The sequence below is a fragment of the Pseudophryne corroboree genome, chromosome 8 (genome assembly GCF_028390025.1).
Source record: "Pseudophryne corroboree isolate aPseCor3 chromosome 8, aPseCor3.hap2, whole genome shotgun sequence".
Lineage (NCBI taxonomy): Eukaryota > Metazoa > Chordata > Amphibia > Anura > Myobatrachidae > Pseudophryne > Pseudophryne corroboree.
This window is the reverse complement of record NC_086451.1, coordinates 443,757,425-443,771,645: the sequence shown is the minus strand read 5'-3', so window position 1 is coordinate 443,771,645 and position 14,221 is coordinate 443,757,425. Positions and strand designations below refer to the sequence as shown.

General features: G+C 49.9%; 1 protein-coding gene across 1 annotated transcript in view; it reads right to left on the bottom strand.

The window, feature by feature from the left end:
* SLC44A4 (solute carrier family 44 member 4) overlaps nucleotides 1–14,221 on the bottom strand; it is a 145,095-nt gene that overhangs the window by 10,493 nt on the left and 120,381 nt on the right. Inside the window, exons 18-20 of the mRNA XM_063938139.1 lie at nucleotides 8,091–8,164; nucleotides 7,733–7,803; nucleotides 1,138–1,232 (exon numbers count right to left, since the gene is read on the bottom strand). Coding sequence (XP_063794209.1) covers nucleotides 1,138–1,232; nucleotides 7,733–7,803; nucleotides 8,091–8,164 — 240 coding nt within the window. The remainder of the gene's footprint in view (nucleotides 1–1,137; nucleotides 1,233–7,732; nucleotides 7,804–8,090; nucleotides 8,165–14,221) is intronic.

The window sequence follows — 14,221 nt, the reverse complement described above, 5'->3', positions numbered from 1 at the left end:
CCGCAGACACACAGGGAATGCTCTAAACGAGGACAGGACCCACAAAAGCCCTTTGGGGGGACAGAGTAAGAGTATGCCAGCACACACCAGAGCGCTATATATATATATACAGGGACTAACTGAGTTATGTCCCTAATAGCTTTTATATAATATACTGTATACAGTGCCAATTTTAATGCCCCCCCTCTCTTTTCCCTCTTACTGTACTGTAGAATTGCAGGGAAGAGCCAGGGAGCTTCCCTCCAGCCGAGCTGTGAGGGAAAAATGGCGCCAGTGTGCTGAGGAGATAGGCTCCGCCCCTTTTTCGCGGCCTATTCTCCCGTTTTTTATGGAATTCTGGCAGGGGTATTTACCTCAATATATAGCCCCTGGGGCCATATATTGAGGTATTTTAGCCAGCCAAGGTGTTTTTATTGCTGCCTCAGGGCGCCCCCCCCAGCGCCCTGCACCCTCAGTGACCGGAGTGTGAAGTGTGTGAGAGGAGCAATGGCGCACAGCTGCAGTGCTGTGCGCTACCTTGGTGAAGACAGAGTCTTCATGCCGCCGATTTTCCGGACCATCTTCTTGCTTCTGGCTCTGTAAGGGGGACGGCGGCGCGGCTCCGGGACCGAACATCAAGGCTGGGCCTGCGGTCGATCCCTCTGGAGCTAATGGTGTCCAGTAGCCTAAGAAGCCCAATCCGGCTGCAAGCAGGCGAGTTCGCTTCTTCTCCCCTTAGTCCCTCGCTGCAGTGAGCCTGTTGCCAGCAGGTCTCACTGAAAATAACAAATTCTAAGACTATAACTTTCTAAGAGCTCAGGAGAGCCCCCTAGTGTGCATCCAACCTCGGCCGGGCACGAAATCTAACTGAGGCTTGGAGGAGGGTCATAGTGGGAGGAGCCAGTGCACACCAGGTAGTCTAAGATCTTTCTAGAGTGCCCAGCCTCCTTCGGAGCCCGCTATTCCCCATGGTCCTTACGGAGTTCCCAGCATCCACTAGGACGTTAGAGAAATGTTATTTACAGATAAAGTTAAGTCACACACGTAAATTATACACAAGAGAGAGCCCCATCAAGGTCTTTATTTGGCTCTCTCTAGTTTCCAAATCACATCCGCTCTCTTGAAAACATACAGTAGCTTGGCCTTACAGCAACTCACCAAAATAGGTATCCAGTAGTAGTTCAACGTTGGAGACTTGACGGCATTATTTGGAATTGGTAGCCGACCAGAAAAGAAGAAGAACGCAAGGACTCCTAAGAAGGACGGGATTGGAAAAGACATGATTGTGGTTGATACATGTAACTTCACATAAAAGGAGGAGAAGGACTAGGAACCACAGAGCGAAGGTGTTAAAATGAAAAATATGATTTTAGTACCTACCGGTAAATCATTTTCTCCTAGTCCGTAGAGGATGCTGGGGACTCCAAAAGGACCATGGGGTATAGACGGGATCCGCAGGAGCTTGGGCACACTGAAAAGACTTTAACTGGGTGTGAAGAACTGGCTCCTCCCTCTATGCCCCTCCTCCAGACCTCAGTTATAGGAACTGTGCCCAGGAGAGACGGACATTTCGAGGAAAGGATTTTTGTATTAACTAAGGGCTACAAATATACCAGCCCACACCACAAACATACCGTACAACCGGAGTAACAGTAAACCAGATAACAGTATGAATTAACAACAGCAACAAGCTGAAACAATAAATACACAACCCGTGTATAAACTAATTTAACCAGCAAGAATACACTGCAAGTAACAGCCCGCACTGGGACGGGCACCCAGCATCCTCTACGGACTAGGAGAAAAGGATTTACCGGTAGGTACTAAAATCCTATTTTCTCTTACGTCCTAGAGGATGCTGGGTACTCCAAAAGGACCATGGGGTCTATACCAAAGCTCCAACACGGGCGGGAGAGTGCGGACGACTCTGCAGCACCGACTGAGCAAACATGAGGTCCTCCTGAGCCAGGGTATCAAACTTGTAAAACTTAGCAAAGGTGTTTGAACCCGACCACATAGCTGCTCGGCAAAGCTGAAGTGCCGAAACCCCTCGGGCAGCCGCCCAAGATGCGCCCACTTTCCTGGTAGAATGGGCCTTTACCGACTTCGGCATCGGCAGCCCAGCCGAAGAATGAGCTTGCTGAATCGTACTACAAATCCAACGTGCAATAGTCTGTTTCGAAGCAGGATGACCAATCTTGTTGGAAGCATACAGGACAAACAGCGCCTCTGTCTTCCTGGCAACGTAGATTTTTAAAGCTCTCACAACATCCAGAGACTTTGGAACTGCCACAGCATCCGTAGCCACGGGTACCACAATAGGTTGGTTAATGTGAAACGAAGAAACCACCTTCGGCAGAAATTGTTGACGAGTCCTTAATTCCGCCCTATCCGAATGGAAACTCAAGTACGGGCTCTTATGAGATAAGGCCGCCAACTCTGACACTCGCCTGGCAGACGCCAGAGCCAACAGCATGACTACCTTCCAAGTGAGAAACTTCAACTCAACCTTACGCAAAGGTTCAAACCAGGAAGACATAAGAAACTGTAAGACTACTTCAAGATCCCATGGTGCCACAGGAGGCACAAACGGAGGATGGATATGCATCACTCCTTTCACAAAAGTCTGAACCTCTGGGAGGACGGCCAATTCCTTTTGAAAGAAAATAGATAAAGCCGAAATCTGCACTTTGATGGAGCCTAATTTCAGGCCTGCATCGATGCCTGCCTGCAAAAAATGGAGAAACCGACCCAAGTGAAATTCTTCCGCAGGAGCCGTTTTAATCTCACACCACGAAACATACTTTCTCCAAATACGGTGATAATGTTTCGCCGTAACCTCCTTCCTAGCCTTAATGAGAGTGGGAATGACCTCCCCGGGAATACCCTTACGAGCTAAGATTTGGCGCTCAACTTCCATGCCGTCAAACGCAGCCGCGGTAAGTCTGGAAACACGCATGGTCCCTGCAATAACAGGTCCTCTCTTAGAGGAAGCGGCCAAGGATCTTCCACAAGTAATTCCTGAAGATCCAGATACCAGGCCTTTCTTGGCCAATCTGGAACGACGAGAATCGCCTGAACTCTTGCTCGTCGAATGATTCCCAGCACCTTTGGAATGAGAGGAAGTGGAGGGAACACATACACCGACTGGAACACCCATGGAGTCACCAGGGCGTCCACTGCACTGGCTTGGGGGTCCCTTGACCTGGAACAATACCTCGGAAGCTTCTTGTTGAGGCGAGATGCCATCATATCGATCAGCGGAATTCCCCAACGCTTCGTCACTTCTGCAAATACCTCTTGGTGAAGAGCCCACTCTCCCGGATGGAGATCGTGTCTGCTGAGGAAATCTGCTTCCCAGTTGTCTACTCCTGGAAGGAAGACTGCTGACAGGGTGCTCACGTGTTGTTCCGCCCAGTGAAGGATTCTCGTAGCCTCCGCCATAGCTGCCCTGCTCCTTGTTCCGTCTTGACGGTTTATATGCGCCACCGCTGTGATGTTGTCCGACTGTACCAGGACAGGTCGACCCTGAAGAAGGCTTCTTGCTTGTAGCAGGCCGTTGTACATGGCTCTTAACTCGAGAACATTTATGTGGAGACAAGCTTCCTGGAGTGACCATTCCCCTGGAAATTTCTTCCTTGGGTGACTGTGCCCCAGCCTCGGAGACTTGCATCTGTTGTCAGAAGCACCCAGTCCTGGATACCGAACCGGCGCCCTCCTAGGAGGTGAGAACTTTGTAGCCACCACAGGAGAGAAATCTTGGCGCTGGGAGATAGACTTATCATCCGGTGCATGTGCAGGTGGGACCATTTGCTCAGCAGGTCCCACTGAAACACCCGGGCATGAAACCTGCCAAATGGAATGGCTTTGTACGCCGCAACCATTTTCCCCAGAACCCGAGTACAGTGATGAATCGACACACTTGTCGGCCTCAGAAGTTCCCTGACCATCGTCTGCAGTTCCAGAGCTTTTTCTTCTGGAAGAAATACTCTCCGTAACTCCGTGACCAGAATCATGCCCAGAAAAGGCAGCCGAGTGGTCGGAATCTACTGAGATTTTGGCAAATTTAGCACCCAACCGTGCTGTCGCAGAACCGACAGTGACAAATTCACACTCCTCAGCAACCGTTCCTTGGACCTCGCCTTTATCAGGAGATCGTCCAAGTACGGTATAATTGTAACCCCTTGCTTGCGAAGGAGAACCATCATTTCTGCCATGACTTTGGTGAAAATCCTCGGGGCCATGGAAAGCCCAAATGGCAACGTCTGAAATTGGTAATGAGAATCCTGTATCGCAAACCTGAGGAAGGCTTGATGCGGAGGATATATCGGGATGTGTAAGTAGGCATCCTTTATGTCGACCGACGCCATAAAATCCCCCCTTCTAGGCTGCAAATCACAGCTCGAAGAGATTCCATCTTGAACTTGAAAACTTTCAAGTATGGATTGAGGGATTTTAGATTCAGAATCGGTCTGACCGAACCGTCCGGTTTCGGTACAACAAAGAGGCTCGAGTAGAACCCCTTCCCCCGTTGGGACGGGGGAACGGGAACAATGACCCTCTGTTGACACAACTTTTGTATTGCTGCCAGCACCACCTCCCTGTCCGGAAGAGACACTGGTAAGGCCGAAATGAAAAACCGGTGAGGGGGCACCTCCTGAAACCCCAGCTTGTATCCCTGAGATACAATCTCTAGGACCCAAGGATCCAGGCATGATTGAATCCAGACCTGACTGAAGATCCACAGATGGCCCCCCACCGGTCCGGACTCCCCCAGGGAAGCCCCAGCGTCATGCGGTGGACTTGGTAGAGGCAGGGGAGGACTTTTGGTCCTGGGCGCCTGACATAGCAGGCGACTTCCTTCCCCTTCCTCTACCCTTTGAAGCGAGGAAGGACGAACTTTTTCCACGCCTGTATTTATTTGGACGAAAGGACTGCATCTGCTGATGTGGTGCCTTTTTCTATTGTGTGGGAACATAGGGAAGAAAAGACGACTTACCCGCAGTCGCGGTAGAGACCAGGTCAGCCAAGCCATCCCCAAACAAGACAGTACCTTTGAAGGGTAAAGCTTCCATAGCTCTGTTGGAGTCGGCATCAGCATTCCATTGATGGATCCACAGCGCCCTCCTGGCCGAGATCGCCATGGCATTGGCTCTTGATCCCAAGAGACCAACATCACTCGCCGCATCCTTCAGGTAATCTGCAGCGTCCTTGATATAACCAAGAGTCAAAAGAACATTATTTTTATCAAGGGTATCCATATCAGCAGCTACATTCTCAACCCATTTAGCAATAGCACTACTCACCCATACCGACGCCACAGCAAGTCTGAGCAATGCACCCGTATTAGTGAAAATGGACTTCAGAGACGTCTCCAGCTTGCGATCCGCCGGATCCTTGAGAGCTGCCGAGTCAGGAGACGGAAGCGCCACCTTCTTAGACAAACGAGATAGAGCTTTGTTAACATTTGGAGACGCCTCCCATATTTCCCTGTCAGAGGGGAAAGGATACGCCATGTAAATCCTCTTGGGAATCTGCCACCTCTTATCCGGCGACTCCCAAGCCTTTTCACAAAGAGTATTCATTTCATGAGAGGGGGGAAACTTCACCTCAGGTTTTTTCCCCTTGAACAAACAAATCCTTGTTTCCTGCACCGCAGGTTCATCAGAAATGCGTAAAACATCTTTTATAGCCACAATCATGTATTGAATACTCTTAACTAATCGTGGATGTAAAGCAGCTTCAGTGAGCTCGACCTCGGAATCAGAATCCGTGTCGGTATCAGTATCTACTACTTGATTAAACGGCTGCTTTTGCGACCCCGATGGGGTCTGCACCTGAGACAAAGCATCCTCCATGGATTTTTTCCACACCTGTGTCTGCGACTCTGATTTATCAAACCTCTTTGACAAAGAAGCCACATTTGTATTAAGTGTACTTAATAATGTGAGTAAAGCAGTTGTCGGCTGCGCCGACAGAGCCAATTCCAGACCCGCATCTGCTCCCCCAATAACCTCCTTCGGTGAATAACATTCAGCCTCGGACATGTCGACACGGAGTATCGACACACCGACACACACACACAATGCCTCAGCTAGGGGACAGGCCCACAAGGAAGCCTGGATAGAGAAACACAGAGGTAGTATGCCAGCTCACACCCCAGCGCCCTTACATCCCGCCAAAGAATATATGTGTAAAGCGCTGCTTCAATGACAATAAATATGCACCACAAAACTGTGCCCCCCCGATTAGCTCCCCGTTACTTGTAGTGGAGCTTTGGAGGTCCCGGGCCAGCGTCTCCTGCAGCCGCGTGTTGAGGAGAAATGGCGCCTGTGAGCCGCACAGCTAAGCTCCACCCCTTCCCGGCGAGCTTCAGCCGGACAAATTTGAAAAATGAAAATGCCGGCGGGGGTCTGAAAAATGGTGCAGAGGCACCGAAAAGGCTTCTGCCGGCTTCCCAGACCTCAGTAACTGCTGCCCAGGGCGCCCCCCCCCCCCCCCAGTGCCCTGCACCCTGTGAGTGCCGTTGGTGAAGTGTGTGGGAGCATGGAGCGCAGCGCTACCGCTGCGCTGTACCTCGTTACTGATGTCTTCTGCCGTCCTGAAGTCTTCTGCCTTCTGCATACTCACCCGGCTTCTTACTTCTGGCTTCTGTGAGGGGGGTGACGGCGCGGCTCCGGGAACAAGCAGCTAGGCGCACTAAGTGATCGAACCCTCTGGAGCTAATGGTGTCCAGTAGCCTAAGAAGCAGAGCCCTTAAACTAAGTAGAAGTAGGTCTGACTTCTCTCTCCTCAGTCCCTCGCTACAGGGAGCCTGTAGCCAGCAGGTCTCCCTGAAAATAAAAAACCTAACAAAAGTATTTTCTAGAGAAACTCAGGAGAGCTCCCCTAGTGAGTGTCCAGTCAGTCCTGGGCACAAAGTCTAACTGGGGTCTGGAGGAGGGGCATAGAGGGAGGAGCCAGTTCACACCCAGTTAAAGTCTTTTCAGTGTGCCCAAGCTCCTGTGGATCCCGTCTATACCCCATGGTCCTTTTGGAGTCCCCAGCATCCTCTAGGACGTAAGAGAAAGTAAGCAAAAATCATGTAATATTGGAGGTATTTGGGGATAAGAATTTGGTGGCTCTGGTATAAACAACTGGCAGTCATAACTGATGATCAGGGCCGGACTGGCCATCTGGCTCTTCTGGCACATGCCAGAAGGGCCGATGGGCAGGTGGGCCAATCTGGTCCCTCAGTGAGCCGGGAAGGCCGCGCGCAGCGGCACCTCTGGCTCTCTGGTTCAGCCGCCCCCATCAGTCTCCATGGAAATAGGGGCGTGCCGGGAGTCCACGCCACCGAACCGTGGCGCGTCCCCGCCCCCAGCAAGCGTTGCCATGTTAATGGGAGAGTGCCATGAGTCCACGCCCCAATGACTCGCGGCACGCCCCCGTACATCGTGGCGGCGTGTCCCCGTGACGTGCATGCGCGCTCACGAGTGCCCAGGCCGAATTAGAGCCCCAGTCCGTCGCTGCTGTTGATGATGGATTTGGTGGAGCCCATGATACAGGGTGTTGAAAAGGGTGGCAGTTGTCATACAGTGCCAGTGGTGGGCTTGTGGCATGGAGCATTGGGAGAGCATAGAATTCATAGTACAGGGCAACACCAAGGGTGAGAGGAAAGAGGAAGCTGATATTAGAGAGTAAAGATGGAGGAAAGGGGAAAGATAAGAAGGTTACACAAGAGAATTTCCATCTTCTGTTCCACTGGTCTCACCTACGCCACCGACCACAATCAGTTTCCCAAAGAATATGAGCAAGTCAGTGACTTTATCCAGGACAACCACCCTGCAGAGAGACCACACATATTAGGATAAATCTAACACATCTTAAACATGCAAAGACCACGCCTCGGCAAAAGCTGGAAAAGGAATCTGAAGATCTGAGGGAACAGCGGCATGCTAAAAGCACACGTAGGCGACACGCTAAACACGCACTCAACACAACAAGGACACACATACTCACGGGACATATTTGCCAGGGGCAGACATTGACAGGCCCTGTGTAGCAAGCAGGGAATACTTATATGGACAGAAGTAATAACATGGGAAGCACATGGTCGTGTGCCCGTTCACCTCACTATATTCCGCATCAGGAGCTTGAAGGCGTTTTTAGCAGAGACACAGAAATTCTTTCCATAGACGGCAATCTGTGCCAGGGAAGGAGGAAAACACATCAGTTACATGAGGTGGTATTGGCTGGTGACAGTCCGAGAAAAGTGTTGCACAATGATGTCATTATTTTATCTATCTATGGATGTATGTGTGCTGATGCACTGCGGGGATTACAAGGTGTATAAGAAAGGACCACTCTCACTATCACCGTCAGTCACCAACTGGTCTCAGTCAGAGGGTTTCTTCTAATCTCTTATATATATATATATATATATATATATATATATATATATATATATATATATATATATATATATATATATATATATAAGCCCCCACTCACTGACTCACTCACCACTAATACCCCTTTTTCACCTGTAGCACGGGTCGCAGCCGGGAGCCTGACATGGCTGCGACCCGTGCCACAGCCCTCTTTCCCACAGCACTCACCAACCCGGCATATTGCCGGGTTGGTGACGCTGCTAGTGACGTGGCAGGGGCGGCGCTGGGAGATCACATGATCTCCCAGCGCCGCACTTCCATACACTGTGAATGGGAGCCGTGTCGCATCGACACGGCTTCCGTTCACACTACATAGCTTATCGGGTTGAACACGTGTTCAACCTGGCAAGATACTCGGGTTGGATTTGCAGGGGGGGAAATTTCCACTAGTAAAAAACATGGGTAAATGCGCGCCCCCGCGCATTTACCCATGTGTTTAAAGCTAGTGAAAAATAGGATTTTGATAACCTACCGGTAAATCCTTTTCTCCTAGTCCGTAGAGGATGCTGGGGACGACATCAAGACCATGGGGTATAGACGGGATCCGCAGGAGACATGGGTACTCTAAAGACTTTTCATTGGGTGTGAATTGGCTCCTCCCTCTATGCCCCTCCTCCAGACCTCAGTTGCAGGAACTGTGCCCAGGGAGACTGACATTCCGAGGAAAGGAATTACTTAACTAGTGGTGAGATATCTACCAACTCACACCCTCAACCATGCCGCACACATGGCATTCAACATAACACACGCCAACAGGCATGAACTAATTGCAGCAACATGCTGAAACCAAGATAACACAACTTGTGTAACTGTAATAACTAAACTGCAGGTAAAGTACGCACTGGGACGGGCGCCCAGCATCCTCTACGGACTAGGAGAAAAGTATTTACCGGTAGGTTATCAAAATCCTATTTTCTCATACGTCCTAGAGAATGCTGGGGACGACATCAAGACCATGGGGTCTATACCAAAGCTCCAGTACGGGCGGGAGAGTGCGGATGACCCTGCAGCACCGTATTGACCAAACTTTAGGTCCTCATCGGCCAAGGTGTCAAACTTGTAGAACTTAGCAAATGTGTTTGACCCTGACCAAGTAGCTGCTCAGCAAAGTTGTAATGCCGAGACCCCCCGGGCAGCCGCCCAGGATGAGCCCACCTTCCTTGTGGAGTAGGCCTTTACCAACGTCGGTAACGGCAATCCAGCCGTAGTATGAGCTTGCTGAATCGTATTTCTAATCCAACGTGCAATAGTCTGCTTGGTAGCAGGACACCCAATCTTGTTGTGATCATACAGGACAAACAGAGCCTCTGTTTTCCGTATACGAGCTGTTCTAGCAACATAGATTTTCAACGCTCTAACCACATCTAGAGACTTTGAATCAGTGAATGTGTCCGTAACTACTGGCACCACAATAGGTTGGTTTATGTGAAAAGCAGAAACCACCTTAGGAAGAAAAAGTTGTCGAGTTCGCAACTCTGCCCTATCTTCATGGAAAATCAGGTAAGGGCTCTTGTGAGACAAGGCCCCCAATTCAGACACCCGCCTTGCGGATGCCAATGCCAAAAGCATCACCACTTTCCAAGTGAGAAACTTCAACTCTATCTTTTGTAGAGGCTCAGACCAATCCGATTGAAGGAACTGCAATACCACGTTAAAGGTCCCATGGTGCCACTGGAGGCACGAATGGAGGCTGGATGTGTAGAACCCCTTTCACGAAGGTCTGAACCTCTGGAAGAGAAGCCAATTGGAAGAACACTGACAAGGCCGAAATCTGGACCTTGATTGATCCCAATCGTAGGCCCCAGTGCCAGATTAAGGTCCACATGGGCCTGGAGCTGAGATTTATGAAGGGCCTATTGTGTGCCGCTGTGGGGGCTGGGACAATTGCTGCAGCAGAATGACTGATGTGGGGGTGTGACCAGTATGGTGAGTCTGTGGTCTACAGAGGGTGTGGCCTGTGCTGTGGGTGTGGCTATCGCTACGGAGGGCATAACTGGTGCACACCTTCAACTACCTTATAGTGGAGCTATAACAATAAAAAAGTTGTGTTTTTTTTGTGAAAGGGGCGATCTGTATTGTTTGACTTTTATTGAGTGCTAGAGTAGTTTAAATTAATAAAAAAAGAAAAAAATCCAAAATTGTTCACTGTTATTGCCATATTTATGTAAGTGTTCATCCCACATTTATAGCATTGTATTAAATTAATAAATTAACTGCCTTCTTAGCTGCCGTCTTTTTAGAAAATTAAAGAGCTGGAATGGCAATACTGGACCAGGGCGGTAAGGTTTAAAGCCCCGTACAAACTGTGCGATGCGCTCAATGAGCAACATTGCACATTATGTTCCCTCCACGCCCAGGCCACCCGACATGGGCATACACACTGCGATATTGCACAGTGACATCATTCCGTGCCCGGGCCATGCTTGCAGCTTTGGATGATAAGTCCAAATTGAGCTGCATGCACGGCCAACAGCGAGGGTCATTAACAACCCCCAGGAGCACGCATCAACCGGCGCATGCAGCATACACACTGTGCGATATCACAAATGATGTTGCTCAGAAAGGTGAAAAGTAGCAATATCGTCTGTTTTATCGCACAGCGTGTATGCACCTTAACTTACTGCATTGCAGATGTTCATGCGTGAGCTGGTTTGGGCTCTCAGTTTTATTTTTTTATTAAAAAATACAAATAAAATGTTTAAAAAAATCTTTAAGATTATTAAAAAAAACTCAAAAAAATCTTTAGATATAAAAATATATTAAAACAAAAACAAATTTAAATTGTCATTGCCATCCTGAGATAGCAATTATAAATCAAGTAATTAGGCAGTGCAAATACCATTACAATACTAGTTAAATAGACTTCACCGTGCAAGTATTAACTTTTATTCAGACTTTTGTGTTTATTATTATTATTATTATTATTATATTATTATTAGAGATAGCTAACATTTTTTTTTATTACCTTTAATGTTTATGGCAAAGAACAATTATGCCTTTGAAAGCTCTACCCCTTGTACATTGAAATTGCACTCTGAAAATATTCTTCATTTTCAACCTTTGTGTGATTAAATGTTTAGTATAATACATATAATACAGACAACATCTTAGGGGGTCATTCCGACCCGTTCGCACGCAGCGGTTCATCGCTGCGGTGCGAATGGGTCGGAACTGCGCATGTGCGGTGGCCACACTGTGCACGCGCGTCGTTGCCTGGCGACGACCGTCGCTGGGCAGCGACCAGAAGAAAGATGAAAGTGATCGCTAGCGCGATCGCAAGAAGTTTGATAGTGGGGAGGCGTTTCGGGGCGGATACTCACCGTTTTCCGGGCGTGGAGATCCGAACGCAGGTATATCAAGGCATTTGGTGGGCGGATGTCTGACGTCAGTTCCAGGACCTTCATCGTAGGATCGATCGCACAGGGTAAGTAACTGCAGGGCTAGTCTACTTCAGCACAAAACTTTTTTAGCATAGCAGGTCTGCACAAGCGATCGCAGCCCTGCTATGCTAAAATACACTCCCCCATAGGCGGCGTCTAGTTGATCGCACAAGCAGCACAAAGTTGCTACGTGCGATCAACTCGGAATGACCCCCTTAGTGACCACCATATAATGCAGAGCATTCACCATGTTCATGTAGTACCTTTATACACATTGTGCTACACAACAATGGTGAATTGAGAGAGAGAGAGAGAGAGAGAGAGAGAGAGAGAGAGAGAGAGAGATGAATGTAGGAGGCAGGCACAGTATGAAGTAACACATAGCATGTGGGGGCAGTACTAATGGGAACAGCAGGAGATGGGGGGCTGTAGGGGGGTATGATGGGGACAGTAGTGATGGGAACAGCGGGAGTTTGGGGCAGTAGCGCAGGGGATGAGGGGGGTAATAGTGATGGGAACAGCAGGAGATGGGGGGCAGTAGCGCAGAGGATGAAGGGGGTAATAGTGATGGGAACAGCAGGAGATGGGGGGCAGTAGCGCAGGGGACAGAAGGGTATGATGGGGACAGTAGTGATGGGAACAGCAGGAGATGGGGGCAGTAGCGCAGGGGATGAGGGGGGTAATAGTGATGGGAACAGCGGGAGATGGGGGCAGTAGCGCAGGGGATGAGGGGGGTAATAGTGATGGGAACAGCAGGAGATGGGGGGCAGTAGCGCAGGGGACAGAAGGGTATGATGAGGACAGTAGTGATGGGAACAGCGGGAGATGGGGGCAGTAGCGCAGGGGATGAGGGGGTAATAGTGATGGGAACAGCGGGAGATGGGGGCAGTAGCGCAGGGGATGAGGGGGGTAATAGTGATGGGAACAGCAGGAGATGGGGGGCAGTAGCGCAGGGGACAGAAGGGTATGATGAGGACAGTAGTGATGGGAACAGCGGGAGATGGGGGCAGTAGCGCAGGGGATGAGGGGGTAATAGTGATGGGAACAGCGGGAGATGGGGGCAGTAGCGCAGGGGATGAGGGGGGTAATAGTGATGGGAACAGCAGGAGATGGGGGGCAGTAGCGCAGGGGATGAAGGGGGTAATAGTGATGGGAATAGCAGGAGAAGGCGGCAGTAGCGCAGGGGACAGAAGGGTATGATGGGGACAGTAGTGATGGGAACAGCAGGAGAGGGGAGCATTAGCGCAGGGAATGAAGGGGGTAATAGTGATTGGAACAGCAGGAGATGGGGGCAGTAGCAGATTATCATGACTCCATTATAGTGTGTCCCAGTCTGGTTATTTGGAGGCCAAAGTTGCAAATGCTCAATACAGAAGAGCGTTCTGCAAGCAGCGCTGTCTGGAACAAACGGTCAGACTCCAGTGCTGCTTGCTCCCAGTACAGTAGTAACTGAGTAGTAACTGTACTGCTGTCACTATCTCCTGTAAGTGTGACTGATGTCTGTCCTCCTATTTTATTAGAGTACCTGCTGTCGGGCTGATGGCTCCTTAGTTCCCCGGCTTCAGGGTCCCAATGGGCAAGAAGTTCACGGAGATGCTGTGTGGCTCGTCGCTCTCCACTTCCTGGTTTGCTGGTGGCAGGCCCGGCACAATAGACATCGCTGCGACTGCTAGTTCCGAGTGCTACCTCCAGGCAAACTGAGCTGTGTGGCACACTTGGCATCCTGCTACATACAGCCCTGCCATATCATATCATATCATATCATATCATATCATATATATATATATATATATATATATATATAATATATCTTTTACACACTTTAAGCAATAGTGGCCCCCTCATGTAAGTGTCCAAGCCCCACTGAACCTTAATCCGCCTCTGCACACTGGCTGACTGACAGCAGCAGCTGAATTTTCATGACTTCAGATGCCAGGAAAATGGACAAATCCACTGACTGCCCAGGGGGCGGAGCTAATCGGGCCTGTGGGCGGAGCTTCAGGTTTCCAGGGGGAATGGGGGTGGCTCCAGGCTCAGTGTGGGCTGGAAGGAGTGGAGCAGTGAGTGGAACTTACGGCCTGGGGACAGAGCCTTGGATCAGATGGCATGGGAGAGGAGAGGGAGCACAGCTGCAGAACATCAAGGGGGCGGAGCTTATCGCGGTTTGGGCGGAGCTTAGCACAGACGTGATCTGAGCTTCAGGTAACATGGGGTCGGATGTGCACACTGCACTGCAGGCAGAGCGGAGGGTGTAGGTGGAGCCTTGGCCGGGGCGGAGGTGTATGCTGTTGATGAGAGATGACAGGAGAAAGGTATTTCTCCTGTCATCGCTGGCTGGCTGGCTGCATTGCAGGAGACTCTTTTGGCCTGTTTTCAATGGGGGGCCTGGAGCTGCAGCTCCATCCGCCCCATTGTTAATCCGGCCATGGT